This window comes from Battus philenor, unplaced genomic scaffold, assembly GCF_028537555.1.
Source record: "Battus philenor isolate CCGP_79_NKW_IND1 unplaced genomic scaffold, ilBatPhil1.0.hap1 SCAF_9, whole genome shotgun sequence".
Classification (NCBI taxonomy): Eukaryota; Metazoa; Arthropoda; class Insecta; order Lepidoptera; family Papilionidae; genus Battus; species Battus philenor.
In genome coordinates, this window is record NW_027181759.1 from 14,061,870 (window position 1) to 14,087,915 (window position 26,046).

The 26,046-nt window shown below is 33.2% G+C and overlaps 1 protein-coding gene across 1 annotated transcript in view; it reads right to left on the reverse strand.

Moving 5' to 3' along the window:
* Positions 1-7,977: 7,977 nt before the first annotated feature.
* The window catches only part of Cht7 (chitinase 7), a 124,825-nt gene continuing 106,756 nt past the window's right edge, over positions 7,978-26,046 (reverse strand). Inside the window, exons 6-19 of the mRNA XM_068776147.1 lie at positions 25,886-26,009; positions 24,641-24,822; positions 23,752-23,879; positions 23,231-23,355; positions 21,533-21,646; positions 20,822-21,021; positions 16,785-17,002; positions 15,538-15,692; positions 14,635-14,806; positions 13,048-13,164; positions 12,492-12,627; positions 11,467-11,639; positions 9,817-10,021; positions 7,978-9,085 (exon numbers count right to left, since the gene is read on the reverse strand). Of these exons, the coding sequence (XP_068632248.1) occupies positions 8,871-9,085; positions 9,817-10,021; positions 11,467-11,639; positions 12,492-12,627; positions 13,048-13,164; positions 14,635-14,806; positions 15,538-15,692; positions 16,785-17,002; positions 20,822-21,021; positions 21,533-21,646; positions 23,231-23,355; positions 23,752-23,879; positions 24,641-24,822; positions 25,886-26,009 (2,264 nt within the window). The 3' untranslated portion in view covers positions 7,978-8,870. The remainder of the gene's footprint in view (positions 9,086-9,816; positions 10,022-11,466; positions 11,640-12,491; positions 12,628-13,047; positions 13,165-14,634; positions 14,807-15,537; positions 15,693-16,784; positions 17,003-20,821; positions 21,022-21,532; positions 21,647-23,230; positions 23,356-23,751; positions 23,880-24,640; positions 24,823-25,885; positions 26,010-26,046) is intronic.

Consider the following 26,046-nt stretch of genomic DNA (forward strand, 5'->3'; position numbering starts at 1 on the left):
TTATTATGTTTTTTTTAATTAGTTTCACAAATTTTTCCTCTAACATAGTCAGAGCATATATTTCTAAATTACAATTTCTAGACAGAGGGGGGAAATCGTACATAGGACACCTGGGAATGGAGAGCCCAGGCAGTGCCAAACTCATTCTGACTAAAACTCTCGACGTCTCACGCCGACTGTTTTACAATTAAATTTCTTATAGTTGTACATTTTCTTACTTTCTAATATATCAATGGTTATTTTGCGCTTATATAATAGTTATTCTTATTTGTAGTACACTAGTTATCTTTTATGATATTTACATTGTATTTTACTTAGTCTATGCTTATGTGATATTGCTTATTTCTATATTTATACTAATTCTTATTTATATTTTCCTTACGTTTACAATGCAATAAACATTATTAATAGTTTTCTTACTTTGTACTTACTCTATTAATTTACAGTTACTTATACTGCTTTCATCAGACTAATATATATTATCTATTTATATTTAAATTTTATATTTGATTACTTGCATTATCTTTGATGGCATTTTTGATTATATTTTCATAGAAGAAAATGTAAAAGAATTTTTGATAGAAGTGAAGACTATTATTATGTTTACTTCCATGTAATGCATCTATTTATTTTGTTTATTTTCACGTCACAATATGAAATTAAACTTTTCTTTACGTTCACTGGGAAATACCAACGACATTAAGTCAACCTAACGTATATATATATGCAAATTTTAAATGAATATTTAAATTTTAAAAGCCATCATAGTGGATTGCCATTTAAGTCTACCCCAAAGATATTCATGGGAGGATGTACAATACTCGCCATAAGTGTCAGATGGACTGGCGATCGAAGTGTAGTATGGTACGCAGACGACGCAGCTGCCCAACCTCTGGATACTTTTTATGACCAGTGCCAATACCATATAAATAATGCACAAAGTGTGAAATATATTACACTGTATATACATACTTTATTTATAATTTTAACTTGTAAAGTGAGTAATGGCAATACCATATAGTTTACTGTGGTAAAAAAAGCAAGAAGGGGGGTATAGAAGAACTAGTAAGCAAGAGGAATGTGAGATATTATTAGGAAAAATAGAGGTATATGTGACTGAGGTTTTGTCGGAAAAAAAAGAGTAAAAATTAAAAGTATTATTTTGTTATTTAATTGTAAAAAATTCTGCTCTCTCAAGTTAGGGATGAACGGGAGGTCCTTAGTGACGGGGCAGTTAAAATCATATAATTAATGCACAAAGTGTGAATTATATAAGATTGTATACTATGAATCGAACCCGCGACCTACAATCTCATGTCCCAGTTCTCCACTGCTGGGTTACCAGCGTAATAGTTATTTAGCCTATGGGCTTATGTACTTAGCGGTTCAGGTAATCTACCCTTAAAGTTATTTAACGATAGAGAACATATATCGATTAGAACTCGCAGTAGAGGTACGTATCTGAACACTTTAATTTGTATGTCATGATTGCGAACCTAACGCGTTAGATGACAGTTCGATAGTTAGAATAATATGGATATGACCGGATTAAAAAATATTCGTTTGTTTTTGGAATATATTTTTGTCGGTGAAATTTCTATCTTCAACACAGACTCTACCATATTTTAATTCACTAGCCTTAATTATTTATCGTCATCATTATTTCAGCTGATAGATGTCTACTGCTGGACTTCCCCTTTGGAATCATCCTGTATGTTACTTCTTTCTGAGGCTTTAATAAGATCATCCGCCCAAGTTTTGAGTGGACTTCGTTAGTTAATAAATTGAGTACAAGAGAAATATAACAAAGGTACCAACGGCGGCAACCTTTATTACAAACTGCATCATAGCCTAACTCGTACTGTGGTAATCTGTGATATAGCCAGTAAGAAATAGATAAAGATGTAATAATTAAGAATTAACAAAAAAATTATGATAAATGTTAAAAATTAAGAAATAGTAATGAAATGTATAAATGTAAATGTAGATTCAAGGAGAGAAGGTGATAAAAGTGAGGCAATGTATGTATAGAACAGAATAAGAAGGAATGAAAGATGCTGTAAAGTGGAGAAAGGAGAACGAATGGTAGACATTAAGAAGAGTGTAACATTAGAATGCAAATAAAAGATTAGTGGATAAAATTATTATTTTAAAAAAGATCTCTGCTTACACATGGTACGAGAGGCCCAAAATTCAAGGTCATTAAATAAAATAAATATACCTGGACTCCGGCGCTGATTTTCAGCGAGGAATCTAGTTTCTTTTTGTATTATTAATGACGACCGTTTCTGTTCGGAAATCTTAATGCAAAGTGGTAATATGAAGGAAAATTTTTTGGAATATAATAAAATCATCATAATAATCATCATTTCAGCTGCAGGATGTCCACGTCTGGATATAGGTCTCCTCCATTAGATTTCTAATAGAAATGATTGGAAATGATCTGCGTTCAAAATATAAAAAGAGATTGAACAATTGGCAATGTTGAACTATTCAAACCAAGCTATTGTTAAGGTAAGAAAAGGTTGGATGCGGCCTGCTCAATATGCGACATGCGCACTATGCGGTCTGCGTACTATGCGGTCTGCGCACTATGTGGCCTGCGCATTATGCGGTCTGCGCACTATGCGTTCTGCGCACTATGCGGCCTGCGCATTATGCGGTCTGCGCACTATGCGTTCTGCGCACTATGCGGCCTGCGCATTATGCGGTCTGCGCACTATGCGTTCTGCGCACAATGCGGCCTGCGCATTATGCGGTCTGCGCACTATGCGTTCTGGGCACTATGCGGCCTGCGCATTATGCGGTCTGCGCACTATGCGGTCTGCTCACTGCCACTCCAACATGCCAGTCCGATGGGCTATGTCGGTTAATTTCGTCCATGGACTTCATTCTCTATTCGATCTCGTAGGGAAATCCCGAACGTAGCTTTTATCATAGCACATCGAGTAACTGAACTTGTCAATGAGGCTAGAAGCAACAGACCACGTTTCTATACCGTGGATCATTGATACAAGACATATTGATTGTAGATAAAATAATAAATGCAGTTAAGGAAGATATAAAACTCATTTCATTTAGTTTCATACAACCATACAAATACATACAAAATACGGTATACATAAAAAACGTAAGAATTTTGTAATGGATCGTTCTGCCAGATTAATCAATTTTAGTACGCAGGAATAACGGGCGAGTTATCGACTTCATAGCACTTAAATGCCGTGAACATATGTTGCAGAATATAAGACGCCGACGCGTGCTTTGGGGCCGTATATGTTTACCATGATTTTGGACATTTCGGGATTATCTGGATTTCATAGAATATTTATAATTGCAATAATTACTGCTTATTCGCCATCTTTATTCTTTCGTTTTTTATTTTTTTCTAATTTAGTACATATTAAATTTTAAATAACACAACATAATTATAACTTGCACGGAAACCAGAGCTGTTTATATTCAACTTATGTCTATCTAAACAAATAAATAAACCTGTTTCTAGATTTTCTGTTACTTTAATAATTTATAATAATTTAATTTACACAAAGTATTTATTAAAAAACCAAGCATTGATTGAATAGATAATAAACAATTCCGATTAAAATTAAATTAATTAAAATTTATGAAAAAAATTTCTTACCCTTAAATGCATGACTTTTATTTATACTTTTAAAAAATATATATCTTACAGATAGGTACACTACAATGCAGAGGAAAATATTTTTATATACGTATAATATTCTTATACTTATTTAATTTTTTTTAAAACCTTATGTTGCAGCTATACAACACTATGCATTTACTGCTACTTATACCGTTTAAGTAGTATGTTGCAGATTTGCATCATTATGCATTTAAGCATTAAATCGTTTTCTGTAAGAACTATAAAATTAATTGAAATAATAAGTAAATAGTATTTTTGAAAACAGTGGGACGAATTAAAAGTATAACTCCATATATATAATCGTTTTAGCCTATAGATGGGAATATACCATAAACGCCACACTTGACAGACGGGTTAGCGATGGCATGGTGGTATTATAGTACGCAAAGGTCGTTGCTGTCCATATACTGGAAGTTTGTGAGTAGTGGAAATCCTATATAATTAAAAAACAAAGTGTTAATTACACTATCCCTGCAATCGGAACTGCGACCTACAATAGTGTCCCAATTATCTTTCGCTTAGCTACCACTGCTACATACATATATGTGAATACGAGTAAAAGAAAACAGAAAAACTCACGTGATGAGCTAATATAATATTTTTTATTCAAATAATCAAAAATGATGAAAAAGTCATCATGTATAATGTCATCAAATATAACGCAGTTTTAAAACCTATTTTAAGCGCAATTTAAAAAAAAAAACACGTTGTTATACAAACGCGTTTAGATTGATTAGTAGCATGAAATATGTGGGTGTTACATTTACATGAAACTTATTTTAGTTATCTAAATATTTAAAAATAAAATAAAGCCAAATAAATTTAGCCGGAGAGGACGATTTGCTATTGACTGATTTCAAGAAAAATATTTTTATACCATTTTCAAATTATTGTATATATACACATATATACACATACAAAAAAAAATATATATTCTTTTAAATAATGTCCAAATATTTATAGATATAAAAGTATTATGAAAACCAAATATATGGTGTTACTAGTGAAAGAGTAACAAATGATTGTCTAAACCGTATTGCCTAGCGGATCGTTTGGGACGGATCGATTTACACATTGGATCAGACAGCCCCTCGAGGAATGTATCGCAGAATAATACTTTATTTTATTCAATAGGAAATTTAATTATCTGTATTTTTATTTTATAAGAAATTTTCTTCAACATTTTCTTAACTATCGGAGAAGTAAATAAAGGATTATTAAACCAGTTTTTTTACGGATATTTCGAATATATAATAATGGACTTTAGACTAGTGAAATGGAAAGTTGAAATAGCTGTTGTCAGGACAAAACATACGGAATAGATATCCTCTGGTGCCTTTCGATTCTGGCGAACCAACAAGAGCAGCGAATTACATCAAGTTGGCAGACAGACGTTTGGATAGAACCTATGCAATCGAACTGCTCAGCAAGACAGTCGGAGCGGCGGAGCCTGGCGGACGAGATCGGATAGCACCTTGCCATGCCAGCAGTCGTGTCAGCAGTGCTGGGCGGGTTATCAGCGAGGAGGGCTGTGGTTTCCTTCTGTGAGACCGTCATGTTCCAGAAGGAGGCTCAACGGAATCGGCAGAGGACAGATCCCGCTCGGAAACGACGTCGTCAGCACAAGGTGGTGTTCTCTAAAGATTTTTCTTCTATCAACGAGATATAAAACGAATCGTAAAGAAATTTAAAAAAAAAATTGAATTAAGTTCAACTATTTCATTCACGAGAATTAATCCATTTTCATTTTCAATCTTACCGAACAAAAGAGTTAGTTGGAGACTAAAATTTCAACTTTTAATTAGTGTAGTGCGTCTTTGAGTCCATCTTTCTGCTTCATAGGAATTTAATTTATCTTTGCTTTCGAAACAATTGTAACAAAGGAAGTGATAGAAATTGATATTTTTTGTTAAATCATCTTCCTTGGAACACATTTTAGCACACTAATATTCGTAATAATAAAATTAAGTACTTTAATCAAAACAAAGTTTACAATGTTGAAAGTTTTTATTTTTATGTACTTGTTTATTTCTTTGCTCGATCTTAATTTTTATGTCTATTTTGACTTGTAATTCTCTATCCAGATCTGTTATCAGGCCTTAAAATACAGGACAATAGATTCTTACATTATTTTGTTCCAATAGATGGCAGTGTACAGACTTCTTTCCTCCCGTACATAAAAGAACAAGGGTTTCCTCATGGTTCACGGGCTTTGAAAGCTTTCCAAATTAAAATAGCTCCTCTAATTTAGAATTGCAAAAACGTAGGAGATTTTTTATTTTATTTTAGATTCCTCAGATCCTACAGAGCAGTGAGGAAGGCATCAAAAGATAACTTTGTCTCTAACCAAGTCGGACTTTAACAAAACTTATATTAACGAGCTTAGGTTATTATTAAAAAGAGGTTTTCAATATCGATCAGGTGTACAAGACGTTGAAAGATTCAAGGAAGCGTCAACAATTCCTAATCGAAAACGTTTTCTCTACTCCATAATGGATATTTCATTTGACATGAAATTGAAAAGTCTAAAAATAGCGCCAAAATGAATTCCAAATCAATTGTTAATCTAGTTTTAACAACATGGTATAGAAAATCAAAGTTTTAATTAGTTTTAGCGTAGCTGTGGTCAGTTAATTACATTGATGTATACCCTTCTCTGATCAATAGCGACGATAATCGTCGTTAGGTAATCATAAGTTTTAGGTATTCGATTATAGTTTATTTAAGTTTATTCTTGCGTGATCCAGATCAAGGAAACCAAATTCATCATCTTATCAGCCGATAGATGGTTACGACAAGGCATTGGTTTCTCACAAGGATCATCAGGATAGTCGTTCTCACATTCAGCGACTGGATGTCGACCAAGTGCGAAGCCTATCGACATCAAAAGTTTAATATCTGAATAAATACAATTATATTTAAACCTAGCTGCTTTGGGAGACTTTGTATGGTCAAAAGTTATATGTCTGTTGCAGACCGAAAAAAAATGTTGATTTAATATTATAATAAACAAAGATTACATTGTAATGGTACGCGATAAATTTTGCTTGACCACATTCTAAAGTGCTATCTTTTGCTTTGATTGTTTCTACTTACCATCATATTTTTATCTCTTATTAAAATTTATAGCCTGTGGTACATATGTGAAAATAGTAATTCATATTTTTCACGTCATTTTTTAATCATTATGTTTATATAAATCTTATACGTATTTTAACGGAAATATAACAAAATTTGCCGAATTGATCAAGAGGTTTTTACATACTTAGCACTACATTTGGCGATTAAATTTAATTTATATAGACAATACAGAAACTATGTGACTGTATGAAATTATATTTAAATCGTAAACAAAATAATTTTACTCCTGTGATGTCCATAATAAACTTACGTTGCTTGGTAATTTCGTAATTGGGAAATTCAGCGAATCGCAACCACATACTGTGATGTATTAGCCCTGGATCGTATGTTAAGCGATTTTGAAACTTAATGTATTGAAATTTAGTTTACATTAGTTTGGAAGTCTGTACAATGCAAATTTGAATATAAAGGACGTGTTGGTGTGCGTGTAAATCAATTTGTGGAATATTCTATATATTCAATATTTGTTTATTTTAAAATTTGTTGTACCTTAATTTATTTATTCATATAATATCGATGATATTACATAAATACTAAGCAGCACTTATGTATAATAGAATAATGCCAGAAGAGTCCTGAGAAGAATTTGGTAGCAAGTTCATCAGACTTAGGTTTGCTATAACCGCTGCTTCCATCTTAAATCTACAAGGATTTCAAATGCAACCTTTTCTGAGGAAAGCACACAGTAAATTCAGATAAGTTTGTGACTTTTACAATATGCTTAATACAGTACTAGAACAATTTATTCCCTAGCTTCAAATCCTTATATTGCTTTCCATGGTAGTAGCAAAAATGAGAATAATCTTCTTCTGATCTTGGTCAATTAATCCTGCTTGCTCGTTTTCATCAATAGCTGCATCAGATTTAAGTCCTGACGTGATTTAGACTAGACTTCTTTTCTACAACGAGTCTCGAAGAACTTTGCACTATTCATCATTATAGTCACCCTATTTATTTCACTGGATTGGGTGGCCGCCAAACTATTTGGTTGCTTTGGTACACGCTACATCAAATGACTCAATCTTAGCTTGGGTTGTAATTTGAATCGCTTTTGGAGTTCTGACTTCTATATGACTGAGTGTGCTGAATCCGTACCGTGATATACAGAAAACTTATGAATAGCCGATTTTGAACTGTATTTAGTTGAAAAAAAAAAAAAAAAACAAAAGTGATTTAAAAAATATTTAATATCTTACATCTCCTTTGTATCTAGATACAATATTTACAAAACTTATAATTTTATTCGCCTACTTAATTTTAATATTCTAAATCTAAATATATTGTCACGTTATCGTTTAGTCTTCAGGCCTTTAGCCGTAATGAAGGCAGTAAAGTATACAATAATAAAAAAATCTAAAAAACCATGTTGGCAGTATAAAAGGGCAGTGATATTAGCTGATTTGTGTTTTAACAATATAAACGAAGCTTCAAAATATCTTAATCTAATAACTAATAAATATGAAAACAATCCCAAAGGTACACAATTTTTAATAGAAACATAATATATGTAAATAGAAGATAAGAAAATAACTGTAGACGATAAAGATGATAAGTCAAACATATCTGGGTGTATATACCTTCATGCTATAAATATTCTCAAAATATCATGGCTATTAAAAATTATTTCTTAGCAACGATCATTGTGTACGTTTGGGAAAGAATGACTACTATGAGTATATAATTTAGTAAGAAATATATCTTATTTAATTTCACCGATAGATTAAATTTACATTATATCACACATATCCCATCGTCTATTTTCCGAATTATGTTAGAAATATTTATTATTTTTGTTAATATAGGTGGATATTGCTTTCAATATTAACAATTATCTAATGTCAAATGATAATTTAGATTGGTGATTGAAACTCTATTTATAAATCCGATCATAAAAGTTCGAATATTGTCTATCCTAGAATAAATGATTCATAGAGGCCATTGTATGTTATTATTAAAGATTTAACACATAATGGAGTTTATAATATGAGATAAAATCATTTCAACAATCATTCGAAAATTTACAATTTTTTTTTATCATTTCTTAAATCTATTGTCATCTGGTCTATCGTTTTGCGGGAGGTGCTTGGGTGTGGTGGGTGCAGCCTTCTACATTCTCAGGCCAGTCGCAGACGTTCTCGTTGGGATTGAAGACGAGGTTCTGTGGGCACGGCATGTGATGTTTCCTTTCACCTTCACACATGTAGTACATGGTGCAGTCCGCTTTGTCTGGATGGTACGAAATGTGACCGTCTTCTTCTTCGCATGTCACTTGATTAGCTGGATAAACAATTACAATATTAATTTTATCTTCATCCTTTACTTTAGATTTATGTAAGATTTTATCAATACTATCTAAAATAGATATAGCAATAAAAACAAAGTCAATGATTTGGGACATATATCTTAGTTAGCAAAAAGTCTTTACTCCAGAGTGGTGTCTCCCAACGTGGGTTCCCACGCTCCACTGGGCAGTAATTTGATTGCTAAGGAGGACGATTTGAAAGTGGAAAAGAATTTTAGTTTTAAGAATTTTAGAAATAGGTGGGGCATGGCATAAAATAGGTTTGAAAATACTATTCCAGAGTGAGAACTAAATGCTTAATGCGTTTCATAAGTCACATTGTTTAAGTTACGTGAATTTTCCATCAAGATTTAGATCCCAAGATAAATTTAATAAAAACTTCTTTTTCTTTTATATTTTCGTAAACCTGCATCAATATGAACTTTGTTAAATTTATTTATTTGAATGTACTATTTTTGTTGTGCTAATTCAGCTGTATAAAAGTTTTAAGATAAAGAGACGCTATCGTTCTGGTACAGATATTTGAATTTAAAATTTAAGTGTATTAATTTTATTAACTATAAAGTTCTGCATTATACCGCATATTTTAAATACAGATGTATTCTGCACATAGCGGAACGAACGCGGTATCGGAGTCGCTTGGAGCATAAATTTCGTAAATATTCTTAGAGTTAAGGAATATTCTCCGAGTAGTTGAAATACTCACGATCTTTAGTAGTGTATTGCCCGCTGGCAGGATTTGAAGTTTCATATGGACCGTCGTATTCCAGTTTGACTTTGTATCCTAACAATTCCTGTTTCATGGCAGTGATGAGAGGATATTTGCCAGTGCCGCAAGTTCCTCTGAAGTCGTCCATGTCGATCGACCATACCATTATTCCACCGAAGCCCTCCTCTTTCAACCATGTCATCTGTTAATAAGAAAAGTTTGGTTAAAATTACCAATTCTTGATAATTTGATATAGATGTATAAAACATAATGCCATTAAACACTCGTTACTTGTTGTACAACTTGAATGAAAACGGCCATACATTAAAGTTAAGTTTAATGAGATAACTTAAAATTGTTTAATGTGTTAAGGCCGTCTAGTTTAATTAGCTACATTCCTGATCGGCAAAACATATTTGATTAAATATCTGTTTGTCATTTGCGCGTATTTTATACGAATGTTATATTCTTTCTATCCTTCACTTTCACACGATCTTACCAATTGTGAAAATTGGTTAATATTGTTTTTGTATAATTTATAAATGAATAATTATTTCGTAACATTTACAAGCTTTGTTTTTGTTTATTGTATTATTGAATAGTTATTTCGTAATTGTTACCATTTTTTTTGTATTATCTATAAATGAATAATAATTTTCTCACTATTACAAGCTTTGTTTCTGTATAATTTATAATTGAATAATTATTTCGTAATTTTTACGAGGTTCATTTTTGTATTTTTAAATAATTTATTATTAACTATTTATTTACTTTTATAAGCTATTCCATAAAATAACGTCAAATCGAAATTGGTAGTAGTATTTCATTCGAGTTAAAGTTTAATATGAAATATATTAAATTAAATTTATTTTGTCTATTTACTATGACTTCAAATACAATAAAATTACAATATTGTAGACAAAGTCATAGAAATCATATTCATTATATACAGTACCCGGCTATAAATATTGTACATCGACATTTGGAAAGAGACAACCAGCTAATTTCGGCTTAGTAGAGCACTATCTCTGTCCTACACTACCTATGTGACGTTTTGTCAGTACATAGTTGTATTTCGTGCGACAGAGATAACGCTCTACGAAGCCGAAATTAGCCGATTGTCTCTTTTCATAGGTCCACGTGCAATATTTATCGCCTTGTGGACAGTATAAAAACAATTACCAGTACATTATTTTTATATTGTACACAAGGGATACCTGAATAATACAATACTATGAAGTAAATAGCATTAATAACTGAATACCGAGTTATATATTCTTGGTTGTGTATTAATTATGAATATAGTATTATAGGAATTATCAGCCTTGCTCTGCCTACATGCAGCGACTAACCGACTTTGACAATATTTTCAGTCCACGCCGCGTCAAAAGGGTTGTGGTCGCTCGAAAACCTTTTAGCTCTAAAATCAGACAAAGCTGATGACGCAGCGAAGTTTCGAAAATAAGCTTTTCCTTTCCTTTCTTTATGGCCTTATGCCTTTTTATAAAGCCCAATATAAAACAAGCATGCCTCAGAACCGTCTCTAGATATTGGGGTATACTGATCCAGCGACTAACACCGACCTATATTATGTTGTATATCCATCTAGATACATAAATAAAAAATTGCACAAAATATTCAAATTACCTTAGTCTTGAGAGATCGTTCATCATCGAAGCCCACCCACTGATCTTCCCTGTAAGCGAAAGGCACCATCTGTTCGTTGTCCCATACCAACGTTGTATTATCTTCTCTTAGAAAATCGCATATCTCGTAATAAGACATGAAACCTGCTTCGTTAGTGAATCTTCCGGCTTGACCTGTTGAAAACGTATTATAGTCAACATTGTATAATAATTATTTTGTAAATACATATATGAATCTATATAAATAAATAAAATTGGATTGTCTGTTTGTAATATTAAAATAACCACTTTTTACTACATGCGTATGAATGTATTTGGTAGGTATGTACATATTTTTTTTATTTTTGTGTTTGTTCAGGCTAATTTCAACGGAACAGCTGGACTGATTTTGACAGGATTTATATTGGAAGGTTGCTGATGTAATAAGGAGTAACTTAGGTTACTTTATTTCAGATAAAAACTAAAAAAATAACTGTTTTTTTGTTAAATACGTGACGCGGACGAATACGCGGGCACAGTTAGCTCTGTTAGTTAGCTAGCTAGTTCTGCAACCAAATTTATATCGATAACCATTTTTGTCAACAAAAAATTGAAACAAGAAAAAAAATTATCGAACTACTCGATCTTTTTAGACTAGGGCTAAGCAACCTTTTTAATCAAGGGTCCATTTAAATTTTAAAATTGTTCGAAGGGCCGCACATAAGGTAACATTTGTTAATAATGTACATAACTTTATTTACAATAAAATTTAGAATAAAAATGGAAAATTAAAAATGCAAAGTTTTCATCTACAAATTCGATACAAAAAAATCGCGCAAATGCTTCGCGTTCGTGTTGCATATTTGAAGAAGTTGCTGTGCGAGTAACTCGTCACTAACAGATTGTTTTGGTTCAGTATGTATTAAAATTTTATAATAATAATTTGTTGATAGATAAAAGACGATAAAATAATTTAAATTTTGGAAATGCCAAATGTTGCACATCCCTGTTCTAGAAGCTCTAAATGAATATAGCAGTGAAACTCACCTCCACCCGACGCCGGTGCGCCGATATCGAACTGTGTTTCGTTTATCAGTGTAAAAGATCTGCCGTAGGTGGGCATACCGATCATAAGCTTCTCTTTAGGAGCTCCTTGACGAACCCACTCTCGTGCCGAATAGTCCTGCGTGACGTAACTTATTTTAATACAACAAAAAACAAGCTGATTAAAAATAAATAGCTCTCAAATAGCATTTCGTTATATTTGAAATATATAGCTATTTGCCATATTTTAATATGCAGTATAATTTTAATTTCCAGCCAGCCTTTTATTCTATAATTCCAAATTCAAATACATTTAAAATTATTGAAAGCAGCATATTAAAAGTTTCCGTCATTAAAATATATATAGGCCTTGTATTAATTGCAGTATTGTATAAATGATAAGTTTTATTAATAAAAGAAAAAATTAATACAAACGGGGTAGTTAAAAATGCCTTCAACGATTTTATTTAATTCTGCTTCCAAGATCTTTTAAGCAGAAGAATCTAGAAGAATGAATTTCTATAAAATTACATAGCTTTAGTAAATTTCAACCACGTACCACGGTCAGTTTCTTCTGGTAGCTGGTAGCGCTTTCAAGAGGGAACAGAGGGCTATTGTGTCCGACTTGTCTCTCCCACTGGCCGTGGAAGTCATAAGTCATTACATTAATGAAGTCCTGTAATCAAAATAAAAAAAATAATAACACAAACAAGATTTAAAAATCGAACGTAAAGATGATAGCATTGCTTAATATTTAAGATAAAATTATGCCAGTAACAAAAAAAAAATAATATACATTTCAAAATGGAACAGAAGCAGGATTAGACGCAATATGTGAAAATAATTCTATTTTAAATAACAAATTAAAGAAAACGTGTATTTTAAAATAAATAAAAATCCTATCTTTACAAAAAATAAAATTAGAATGTCTATTTCTGATATTAAAACAGCTTTTAACTATATGTAAATAGAATATATATGGTACATATACAATTTTTTTATCTGTCTGTTTGTTCCAGCTAATATCTGAAATAGCTGGATCGATTTTAACGGGACTTACACTGGCAGGTAACTGATATAATAAAAAGTAACTCAGGCTACTTTTATTACAGAAAAAAATTTGAACGAAAAAAAAGTAAATAAACTAGATATTTTTTTTGTTAATATCCACGCAAACGAAGTTGTAGGCACTGCTGTTATGATAATTAATTTTAAAGAAATCATTTAAAGATATTAGTTAAAAAAATCTGCAACAGTAAAAAAAAAACAATATTACAGTACGAATATTAATTGCTCTAATAAATGAAGAACATATGTCAATGATTATAAACGTAAAATCGTCTGAGTTTGTTGAATTTCGACATCGGTTCTTATTAAATTATGCTCTTTTGACATTCTTTTGTTGACGTGTAAAAGGAATAACAACATATGACTCAAAATGGAAAATGTATGAATTTATAAGAAAATAATTTAATACATTGGTTTATATTCCATTAAAACGAAAAGTTGGTAGCATTTAAGACTACATTGTCTCTACAAAATGGAATAGGGTTCTTAAAAATGGAAACTCACTAAGTACAGCAACGAAAGACACTTTAAACTATTTTAATATACTTATCTTAATATTCATAAAAGCCTTTTAATGTTATTACTGTCAGAAAACAGATCTATCAAGAAAACAGAGTGTATGATCTTTCTATCACCAAATCTTGTAAGAAACTGATAACCTTTGTTTAAGATTTATGGGTTCAGCTAATGCGAGGTTCGATTTTATGTATATTTAATTAAATCAGGCGTTACCTTGCGGAAGTTCATCCTAAGTAAGAAAAGGACCAATATTTAGCCACTTCCGCACATGCATTCCACACATTAACAGGGTGATCTGTCTGCTTTGTGAGCAGCCATCTTACGCTGTGGTTGCCTGTGAGTGGTCATCACACCAGGCCAACCTCTAGGGTCTGCCCATTGCAACTTCAACTTGACAATACGTGGGGCTATATTCTAATTCGATCTGTTATAAAAATCGCAGACAAAACCTTCTTCGTGATCCGTTAAACAAATGTCAGCGATATGGACATACGGTTGTAACCCAGGGCTTTAGTCGAAGACCGAAATTTAAAGTTGTATGTTCCAAATGAATACGTACAAGATATTTGGAGATCTCCGGTACATCATATCCGGCAGCAATAGCTTCAAAGGAGGCAGGAACAGCGGCGGTCAAGAGAAGACGTGGTTGACCAGACGTTTTAGCTTCCCCTTCGAAAGCTAGGCGGAGTTCTTTGAGTAAGGACACGAAAGCTGCTCGGTCATCAGCTCCTCTGTAAATTAATTTTAAATGTCAAGAAAGTGATTTACATACTCTAATTTTTCTTAATGCAATATTGTTAATGGTTTCGTTATAAAACAGTAATTTCAGTTTGTTGAATAGAGCAAATAAAAATACTGTGTTTTAGGATTACGTGATGGCTTAAAATTAAATTGAAAATTGTAGTAGACATGCGAGTGGATATGAGAATAAGAATAAGTATGAGGATGAGAATGGGGATTAGGATGAGAATGGGGGTGAGACTGGGTATGAGAATGAGAATGGGGATGAGGATGAGATAGGGGTGAGAATGGGGTTAAGGATGAGAATGGGGATGAGAATGGGTATGAGAATGAGAATGGGGATGAGGATGAGAATAGGGATGAGAATGGGGATGAGGATGAGAATGGGGTTGAGGATGAGAATGGGCATGAAGATGACAATGGGGATGAGGATGACGATAGGAATAAAAATTAAATGGTTTTATTGCTTTCTCTGCGGTTGTTTTAAATAATATTTATATTTTCATTTCTAAATCTCTTTCTTTCAAAATATGAATAGAATATGTTTTTTCCTAAAGTCGTCTTATGAATTCGCTTTGCTCCCTATGTACCTGCCTTTTTTCTCCAATTGCTTATTACTTACAAACTTTGGATATTTTCGTAATTATATAATGATTTAAGTTTGGAATAGGTTCACAAATAAACGAGATAATATATTAAGAATTGAAATAATAATGATTACCTTGGATACTCCCAATCAACATCCAGTCCGTTGAATTGATAGTCTCTGAGGAATTCGATTGCTTCGTAGACAAATTGATTCATGCGGAATACGTTAGACGTGAGTTCTTTGAAAGGAGTAGAACCAAAAGCCCAGCCGCCGATGGCAAGTAGAATCTGGAAATAAATAAATGTATTATAAATCTAGACAAAAATACTCGTTACGTTTACTGTTATCGATCTTAAAAAAATACGAAATATATTGAGAAATGTGATACTATACATTAGATTGCGTAGTGGTCCAAAAACCTCCGTTGTTTGCAATTCATACTCGAGCATAGTAACCACAGTGGCCCTCAGGCGTGAATTCACGCCCGAGGGCCACGGTGACTTGTCTTGACATTTTTATTTTTTTTAAAAGATAATAAAACCTATATTTATCACTGGAATACGGTTGCAAGTACTTATTATTATATAAATAATCTTTCAGAATCTATTTTTATCAGTACTTTAATTTTTATCTGTTATATGCATCAGTTTCCGATGTCAAGTGCCGCGCGCGCGCTGACGTAATAGCCTTAGGCATTAGACGATAACAGCCTTTTTTGCCGGAGGGCCGTTAAGGATTGTGAAAGTTTGTAAAGTCAAAACTAATATAAAACAACATATTCATTTTTTTATAAGGCAAAAGTTCAGAGATTTGAACCAGCTGGACTGTTGGACCAAGCTACTTCTACTGAGATCTTCATTAATTAAAGATCTATTAAGTTAAGCATATATTAAATAACTTAGCTTAAGTTATTCCTAAACTTAACGTAAAACTGCGGTAAATCTCATAGTATAAGTTCTGGCAATTTGATTGCTGGTAGAATTAAAAAAGGCAAGAATGTTAGACTTTCTCAAGGTGCTAAATTTTTCTTCTTTACCGCCAATGTACTGCATGGATCTGAGCCTTCTCTAAGACCAATAACAACCCCCAATGATAAGTAGGTCGTCGCTCCACCTTCGGGGGGTGGGGGGTCTACCCACGCTGCGTCTACCTCATGGTCGACACATGACCGTGCGGTCTCAACCGCCATCGGTTGCACGAATGATGTGCTCCCGCTCACTGCCATATCAGACGAGGATCTAGGTTCTTCTGCGGATCTCTTCCTTTCTCTGAACTCCGACCCTACCCCCCCCCCCATTTCCATCGCTCTTAACAATTAAGAAAACTATATAATAAAGAGACTGTATAAATAAAATTTAAGAATAGTAATGATCTTGTACCTTCAAGTTAGGGTTCTTTTCTCTCAATGCAACAACTTTGTCGTACATATCGGCATCTTTCTCGTCCGCTTCAGTAAGTTTGTGGTCCTTTAGAGTAGCGAATGCGAAGATCATGTGAGTACATAGTGTTGGGTCGACGTTTTCTGGCATGAATCTTCCACCGCTAGGTCTCTTAGCTGACCAGGAGGTCAGGTAACAGAGAACTTGGGGTTCGCGTTCTGAAAAATACGAGAATATTTATGAACTGAATTCGCAAAATATGAATACTGAAAAAAATATTTAAGACGATACTATAATGTCCCACACAAATCAGCGGGCAAAAGAGATCTTCAAAAACCGGACCATAAATAAACTAACTTTGCAGGGTGATTGTTTATAAGTGTAAATGATACAAAGTCGTAAATGTATAGCTTATTTACTGTCAATTAATGTATGGTACATCCTGTCAAAATTATTTTATAAATACTAGATAACATAATGGCAATGAAGTGAAAAAATGGTTTTTATAATTAAGGTGACTATTTATTTAAATATATTATTGCTTAGTATCTGACAATGAAGAATTTGTTTAAGTTATTTAAGTAAGAAAGGACCAATATTTAGCCACTTCCGTACATGCAGTGGTAGTCGTGCAACAAAGTGCACCGCCCGCCAGTCCGCTGATAAATGCGTATGCGGCAAACAATGCGAATTACACAACTGCCACCGTTAATTCACTCAACACGTGTTTCACCCCTCCACGGGGCATCTTCAGGAGTTATGTTACACAGATTAGTGCCAAACACTGAGTGCTTGGCACTAATTCGCATTTATCTTTCTTATTTAGGATGGACTTCCGCAAGGTAACGCCTGATTCCATTAAATATTGGTTTAAGTTATTGTCCTGTCACACCAAAAAAATAATATAACGTGTTGCAAAGTAACCATTTTATACAGGATGATTGAAAATAGGCGTGAATGCTTTAAAGCTGAATAACAAATGAGCTATGCATTCACCCCTTTGAAGGTTTTACAACTATGTCAAATTTTTTAATCGTATCTAATTTTAAATTGGACATAATTAAAATATATCATTTATTTTCTTATACGCAGGAAGAACCAATCATGAGTCTATTTTTTTTAAAAAAGTCACAATTTTTTTTATTAACTCTAATTTGTATCGCTAAAGTTTTTTTATAGTTTTTTTTTTCGCTTTTACTAAGCGCCGACAGTTGAGAGAGGGTTGCCGTTATTTGATACAGATCTTTATTCTCCCAGCTGCGAGGCACGACGGCGTCTAATAATTTTTACAATTTTTCTTACACTATTTTCTCTTATGTGAATACAGCTAAAATTTATACATATTGACAAAATATCACAAGTAAAATTATTCTTGTTTAAAATATTATAACTCGCGATGTGACAATGTACATTTAAACATAAACCTTAAGTGATTTTAAAATTGTTAACTTTAAGAATTATATCACTTTTCTCAACCACCTGTCACTTTAATAAATAAGAAAAACTTCGAGAAGGTTCTAAAAAAAGCTTTTGTTACAACTTTGTCCTTGCGAAAAAAGCTCTCTGATATTTACAAAGTAAAACTGAAAAGCGTATGCGTGTTAGAAAATTCTGTCATAAACATAAACAAGGGAGTACTAAATCACATTTGTTGTTATACGAGTAATCCATATACTCAAGACCCATGTTAGTACATATGCGTACGTATAAAATGTTACAAGGGAAGAGCTCAGCACTTTCTGGCTTTTAAAGACTTCAGCATAAAAGCACTCGATGTTTGGAACTTTTAGCAACTGTGTCGTTAGTTGTAAACGCTCTTATCCGTTGTTCTCAGTTGCTGACGAGTGTTTTAGACCGACCTCAACGGAGCTCTTTTTTCAGATTCGTTGCCTTTTTTAAGTTCTTCTGACATTATAATCCCTGCTAAAATTATGATTTATATCTCTTTAATACATCTGAAGTTGCCCAAAGTAACCAAATCACTGGCGAAGAAAAAAAATATTCGTGTCCTTTTTTAATTAATTATAAATGAATGACATTTCATTAAATGTATGCTCAAAAATCCTTAATAGATTCTTTTATGTAATTTCATTCGCTAAATATTGTTTTTCAGGTGTTGATGTGTGTTAAAAAGAGTCCCATAAATCAACGTCAATCCAAATCGTGTACAAGCTATTGCATATATAAATACATTTCATAGATGTATAAAAGCAAGGAAAAGAAAAATAATTATTAATAAGTAGTAATTAATGTACTTTTTGTGATTAATTTAGATCTATTTTTTAATATTTACAACTAAGATATTGTAATTTTTAAAAGCGAAAAAAAATTGTTACACAATTTCAAATTAGTTATGTAGATTCTACGTAAGAGAGTTGTTAGAATATGCAAATGTTTTACACTAAGCTTTAGGTGATAGTCGAATAATTACAAATAAACGAACGAACATTATAATCTTTTAGAAAGTACAGAGTGATTTAAAAATGGAAAGTTCGCGAAGAAGTCATTACTTCTCTCTTATGTATCGTAAATTGGTGTGTTTAGTGAAAGTTGTACCATAAAATTTCGTGATAAATTTAAATTATTTTTAATATATGTATACGTAAACAATAAAACATTGGCTCAATGAATATAGACTGAGAAGTTTGATCGTTGCTGTTTCTTATTTAATATTGGACCTTGTTATATATTTCAATTTCTTCTCAGCCGATGGACGTTCACTGCATGACATAGAGATCTTCCGTAACCTTAATTATGACGTCGATCTACCTAGAAGTGGTCTACCCTCGCCGGGTCAACCTGCTCGTAACAACATAAAACAAGTAGCTCTTTTAATGGCAAACGCTATTTACATAAATTTACTAGTAAAGCCTTTGAATTATAAAACGATATGTTTAAAATAAAAATTAGTATAGATGTTTCTGATTACAATGTCATCACATTTGTGAAAGTGAGGACAACAAATTAAGTTTATTTTGTTGTGAGAAGCAACGTGGATATGTCCTCCATTAAGTGACCCAACAAAAGCTTAGTCAAGAACGTGCAATGGTCGTTGGATTCAGGCAGTGCAAGACCGGCCATCGTGACTGATTTTCGTGGAAGGCATATGCCTCACAATAGGAGTCAATTGGTTGAAATGATGTTGATGAAGATGAGAGATCTAATGTCGCATTGAGAATCTATATAGCTTAGTTTTAACTTAAAATATGCCTTAATCGTTATGACCGAATTAGGATCTACTTTCATTCTTGTCATGGCGTACACAAGTAGTAAACATAATTGATTCTATTTGGTAAATGATTCTCATTTTATAAGTGATTCTATTTGGTAAAAGATTCTTTTTGGCAAATGATTCTATTTGGTAAATGATTCTATTTGGCAAATGATTCTATTTGGCAAATGATTCTATTTTGTGAATGATTCTATTTTGTAAATGATTCTATATAGATATCAATATAGGAAAACGTATGAATAGGTGTTTTATGGACTTGTCAAACCTTAGTCCAGATTCCTGAGTTCTTGAATTTACTTAATGAAAGTAGGTTTAGGATAAGTGCGTTTAACTTTCAACCGTGAATCCTGTGACATTTAACCACAGGTCCTAAGAATCGGTAAGACTCGCAGAAATAAACGAAGCTGTGTTAAAATTATTTAAAAAACAATGCAGGTAAAATAATGAAATTAAAAAAATGGTTATAAAAATATGAGTCATAATAATTTCATATAAAAAAATATCTCATATGTAACGCAAAATTGTGATCAGGGAATGTAGATAAGAGAAAAAATGCGTTGTATGGAAGAAGATTTGAAAATTAAAAAAAGAGAAAACGTGTAGGGCAAAATGAAGACAAAAGATATTATGAAAGAAGAAAGGAGTATGTTAATAAGAATTAATAAAAAACTGCCTCACACATGGTCGGAGAGACAAAAAGTCCCAAAAAACCGGGGCCACAAAAGGAAAAATAATTCCAGTGACCTTATTAACACCACCGACCGAACTGTTACACAATTAAAAATTATAATAATTAAACACTTACTGTTTTTATCAGCCAAAGGTGAATTTGAGTTTTTGACAATGATGGTCTTGGATGGTTTCTTCACTCTGCTAATCACGTCCGCTAGACTGATCTTAATTGGTTGAGGTTTTTCAGTGACATCGATGACAATGCTTTCAGCTACAGATGCCCAGTCAACATCCTTCGCGTCCTTCCCACGAGATATCCCACGCAGTTCCTCCCTACATATTAAATAGGCTTTGTTAATTATTGCATCTATCTCTCTTTGACAAAACAAACAAGTGCTGTAATTGTAAGGTTTTATATTTACAGCTGGCCGAAATGGTCGCACTGTCACAGCTATATGTAAAGAAAAGAGTTTAAGAAAACCGTGTGCACACTAACCATCGAAGTGTTATTTTGACGTAGAACCCATGTGGTGAAAGAATCTATTGTATATAAATGCATATATCTATTGCTTAGACAAGTGTTGTGATTATCTACTATAAAAATTAAGGTTATATTTTGTAAAAAATTGTTTTTTATAGATCAGTCACAATTATTAGTATTCGGGCGAAGAAAAAAGTTACTAACCATTGTCATTAAGCGTCCTTTGAAATATTATAGTAAATTAGAAAACCGTGTCCACACTGACCAGCAAAGTGTTATTTGGGCGGACTCGTGGAGTGAAAGTAAGGAGTAATTCAATTCAGACCCGGTGTGACTTTGTTAAAAATCTGTGGTCAGGTTTACCTCATAGCACCGATAAGTGGATACTTCACATCTCCGCCACAGACGCTGCCGCTGAAGTCGTCCATGTCAACTGTCCACACCATAGCTCCTCCGAAGCCATTGTCCTTGATCCACCTGTTCCACAAAAACAATTGTATTAAACTTTATCACTATTAACATATATTACAGTGTTCTAAAAGTGAGGTGAAATCGTTAATAAAATGTAAATTCTTTATTTATTCTTCCAAATCAATTTCATCCCCTTCAAAGTAGTCCTCTTACGATAAAACACACTTTTATCAATGCTTATTTTCAGCCCTTGAAACAGCCGGAATAGTCTTTTACCGGTTTATCCTTCAAGACCTTCTTAGATTCGGTTTTTATCTTCTTAATCGTGTCTAAATGGCGTACTTCCATTGAATTTTTAAGTTTACATAATATACAGTAGTCACACGGAAGCGAATCAGGCGAATACGGTGGTTGCGCAACGATACAAGCCAAGTTTTCTACGCATTTTTTGAAAAAAATTGAGCGGTTTTGCTAACAATCCAGACTTGACGCGTTTGATACATGAAACGTCCTTCAAAATAGTTTGGACTGAGCAAAATGGTATTCCAAACTTTTGAAAGACAGACGCTTGGCAAATGTCATGAGACCTCTTTCTTTTCGATTGTTTAGTTTACAGGATTGAAAGAAAGCTCGGGAGAGGGCTATGCACGGGAGAGGGCTATGCTCGGGAAAGAGCTATGTTCGGAAGAGGGCTATGCTCGGGAGAGAGCTATGCTCGGAGGAGGGCTATCCTCGGGGCAGGACTATGCTCGGAAGAGGGCTATGCTCGGGAGAGGTCTATGCTCGGTAGAGTGCTATGCCCCAATATCAATAATCAATGATATAAGTTGTGTTTAAATGTACTTAAAAAAATAGCATCACAGGAAAATGGATGGTGACCACGAGAATGTAGCCAAATGCACTGTCGGGTCCAAACCAAGCTCGATACCACAGTTGTCGAAACAATAGCTTCGTAGACTCTCACAGATGACGTAACACAATACCCGACAAACTTTCTAAAAAGGGTCACGGTTCTCAGGATTATAACAAATAGAGAAGGACCACTGTATATGCCAGATATAAGTGAGTAGGGAATTTAGTGAAACCATCAACGAGAAGTGATTTAACAAAAGCTTCACACAAAGTCAAAAGGGCGTATGTCGCCGCGATCAAAGCTCGCATCGAGCTTAAATCCTGTCAGTTTGTTCGCTGTAAATATTTGCCGTCAGCTGTTTGTGAACTTGATTGTTTGTCACCTGCAAATTGTGTAGAGCGAGTTGCTGCAATCTAGTGTATTAACTTTGAATGCTCTAACGAAAGTGTTTTTTGTGCGGTGTACTTTTATATTTTTTTGTGAATTCTAATGGATTTCTAAACGGTTTTTTACATGAAGCTCGTAAATAAAATTATACACGTCTAACATCTTAGATATAGAATTTACTCAAATACGTTTCCGCTTACAATTTTAAACATATATACACACTTATGAGTGAGTAGTACCAATCCTATATGATTAATGACTAAGACTGTATGCCGAAAGTCGAATCTGCGATCTACGATCACGTATATATATATATATATATATATATATATATATATATATATATATATATATGTGTGTGTATATATATATGTGTATATGTATATATAATTTATGAGTGTGCTTATTACCTCATTTTGATCCTGATCGATTTTTCATCATCGAATCCGACCCATTGATCACCTTGGATGGCGTAAGGCACCTTCATTTCATCATCCCAGACGTAGGCGCCGCCGTTTCTGAGCATTTCACATACCTAAAATATGACATGCAATTAATAATAAATAAATTTATATATAAATAATTTCAGATTGGTTTATAAAGATTGTTTGAGTAATTAAAAGCGCTCCTAATTGAATAAACATATATATGCGTATAAGTATGTGTTATATTTTAAAAAGGTCAGAAGCTAATTGGCGCACGCTACTTATCCGACGAAGTTTACGTTAAAATATATAATTCTATTAACAAGACCCAAATACCTTTCACGGCGAATACCTCGAGCGCTCGCAATGAATGCGATGTGAATTTGCAAAGATAATATTAAAAGGGGTCGAGATTATTCCAAAAACAAATGAAATATTTTCGCATAAATACCTGATGGAGGGAAATTAATTTCAAGATGGCGGCCAGATTTTTTAATTAAAATTACCTCATAATAGGCGAGGAATCCGCTCTCCTTTGTGTACTCTCCAGCCTTGCCTCCCCCACTCGCCGGGGAATTGACTTTGAAGTTGTTAGTATTGGAGAGAGTGAAAGTTCTCCCGTAAGTTGGCATACCTGAATTCGAACAGCGGAAGTGACAATTTGAAATTTGATTATAGTTGACAAAGTTACAAACTCTACTATATTTTTGTTTGATCTCTCTCTTTGGTAGAGTTCCGACAATTTTCGAAAGTTTATCCTTCAAGATCGTTACTCTGTTCATCATTATAACTATCACAAAGTATATCATATTCTAGAATTTAATTATGATTTACTAGATAAATTTTAAAATAAAATCACTGACAAATAAGCTATTAATTCACCAATGTATAACTTATTTGTTTGAAAAATACTAAAATCTTTACACTTACACCTATTTTACATCATCCTGTGTAAAGTGAACGCTCTGCAATATGTTACATTGATTTATTTTCCTATTCAAATGCGTCAGGTCAATAATTTCTGGCAGTACAACAAGTTTGCAGAGATAGGTATTAAACAATAATTAATGTTATTATTTAAAAATTCGAATTTTGAACAAATGAGTTTTGTACCCTTTTAAAGTGAAATTATATAAACCACCCGAAGAAATCAATAAAAAAAATGTTGGACTTAGGATCTTCCAAGTACTAAGTCTAGTCTAGCAAGTGTTATAAACCAAGAATCGAACATAATTACACTTAATAATAAAACATAATCTATAACAGATTCAAATTAAGAATGTTTGAAAAACAATATCAACAATTGTCAACAGATTCTAATGCAATATGTTTTTGCCATAGAACTTTTGAATTGTATTTATCGTCGAATATTCTAGAAGGTGATAGATTTCATACCGATAATTAGTTTCTCTTTAGGAGCACCAAGTTTGACCCAAAGATGTGCGGCATGGTCAACAGACAGTTGCTTCCTCCATTCCGAGTCCGAAGACGGGGCGTACAAAGGCGCATTGTGTCCAGTTTCTCTCTCCCATTTTCCGTGAAAATCGTACGCCATGACATTGATGAAATCCAAGTAACTGAACAAAATGAGAGAGTTAGGTTAAAAAAGAGATAATAGGATAATAAATATGGCAACAGAATAAGAAGTATGAATAAGTTTATTTCGGTACTTGAATCGATCTAATGATCCTTATTAAGACAGTTTAAAATATCATAATATGACTAGTGTCAATCATTATAACTATATCTGTGTTTAAAATCCATTCAATATAATATCAATTCAGTATGAAGTGCACTCGGTGTTTAGCACTAATCGGTGTAACAGCTCCTGAGGATGCCCCGTGGAGGGGTGAAACACGTGTTGAGTGAATTTACGGTGGCGGTTGTGTAGTTGGCATTGTCTGTCGCATGCGCATTTACGAGCGGGCTGGCGGGCGGTGCACTTTCGTGCACGACAACCGCTGCATGTGCGGAAGTGGCTAGATATTAGTCCTTTCTTATTTAGGATGGACTTCCGCAATGTAACGCCTGATTCCATTGAATATTCAGTATGAAGTAACACCATAGCGTTGCTATATATAAAGCAAGCGTGTGATGAATGAATCCATAAATAAAATAAATACATTTAAAAAACTTTTAAGTTAAACGGTTTTTTGATACCCATAGTGTGGTGGTTGTGGAAAAACATGTACCTAGTCCGCCATATTGGAACGGCGTCTATCTTGAATTTTAAATTTTGACATAATCATAGTGTTTTACTAGTGTAGCCCTTTCATTTGATACCCATATTGAGGGGGTTAAGGAAAAATATGCAATCCGCCATTTTGTATCGGCGGCCATCTTAGATTTATAATATTATTGATTTTATTATATTGTAATGTCATCTAAATTAAATGTGTGTACCAAATTTCAGATCAATCTGACAAAAGGAAGGTGCTTAAATTTCAATTTCTAATTTTGACCCCAATAAACAAATTCCGTACGGGTCGAACTAAATAAAACCATTTAATAAACGACCATGTCACTTATGGTTTCCGAATACAAATCGGCGTTCGAATTTCAAATCGTCAGTAAGAAAAATTTGACATAAAAGCATTGATTTCGTAGTGGCCAGCAATATGACGACTATAATATTCTCACCTGGCAACGGCTGGTACATCGTAACCACTCTTGATATTATCTGGACCGACGGGAACAGCTGCGGTTAGTAGAAGACGTGGCTTTTTCACCTCTTGAGCTTCAGCTTCAAAAGCTTCGCGAAGTTCTGAAATGAATAAATTAAATTAAAATTTGTTCACATT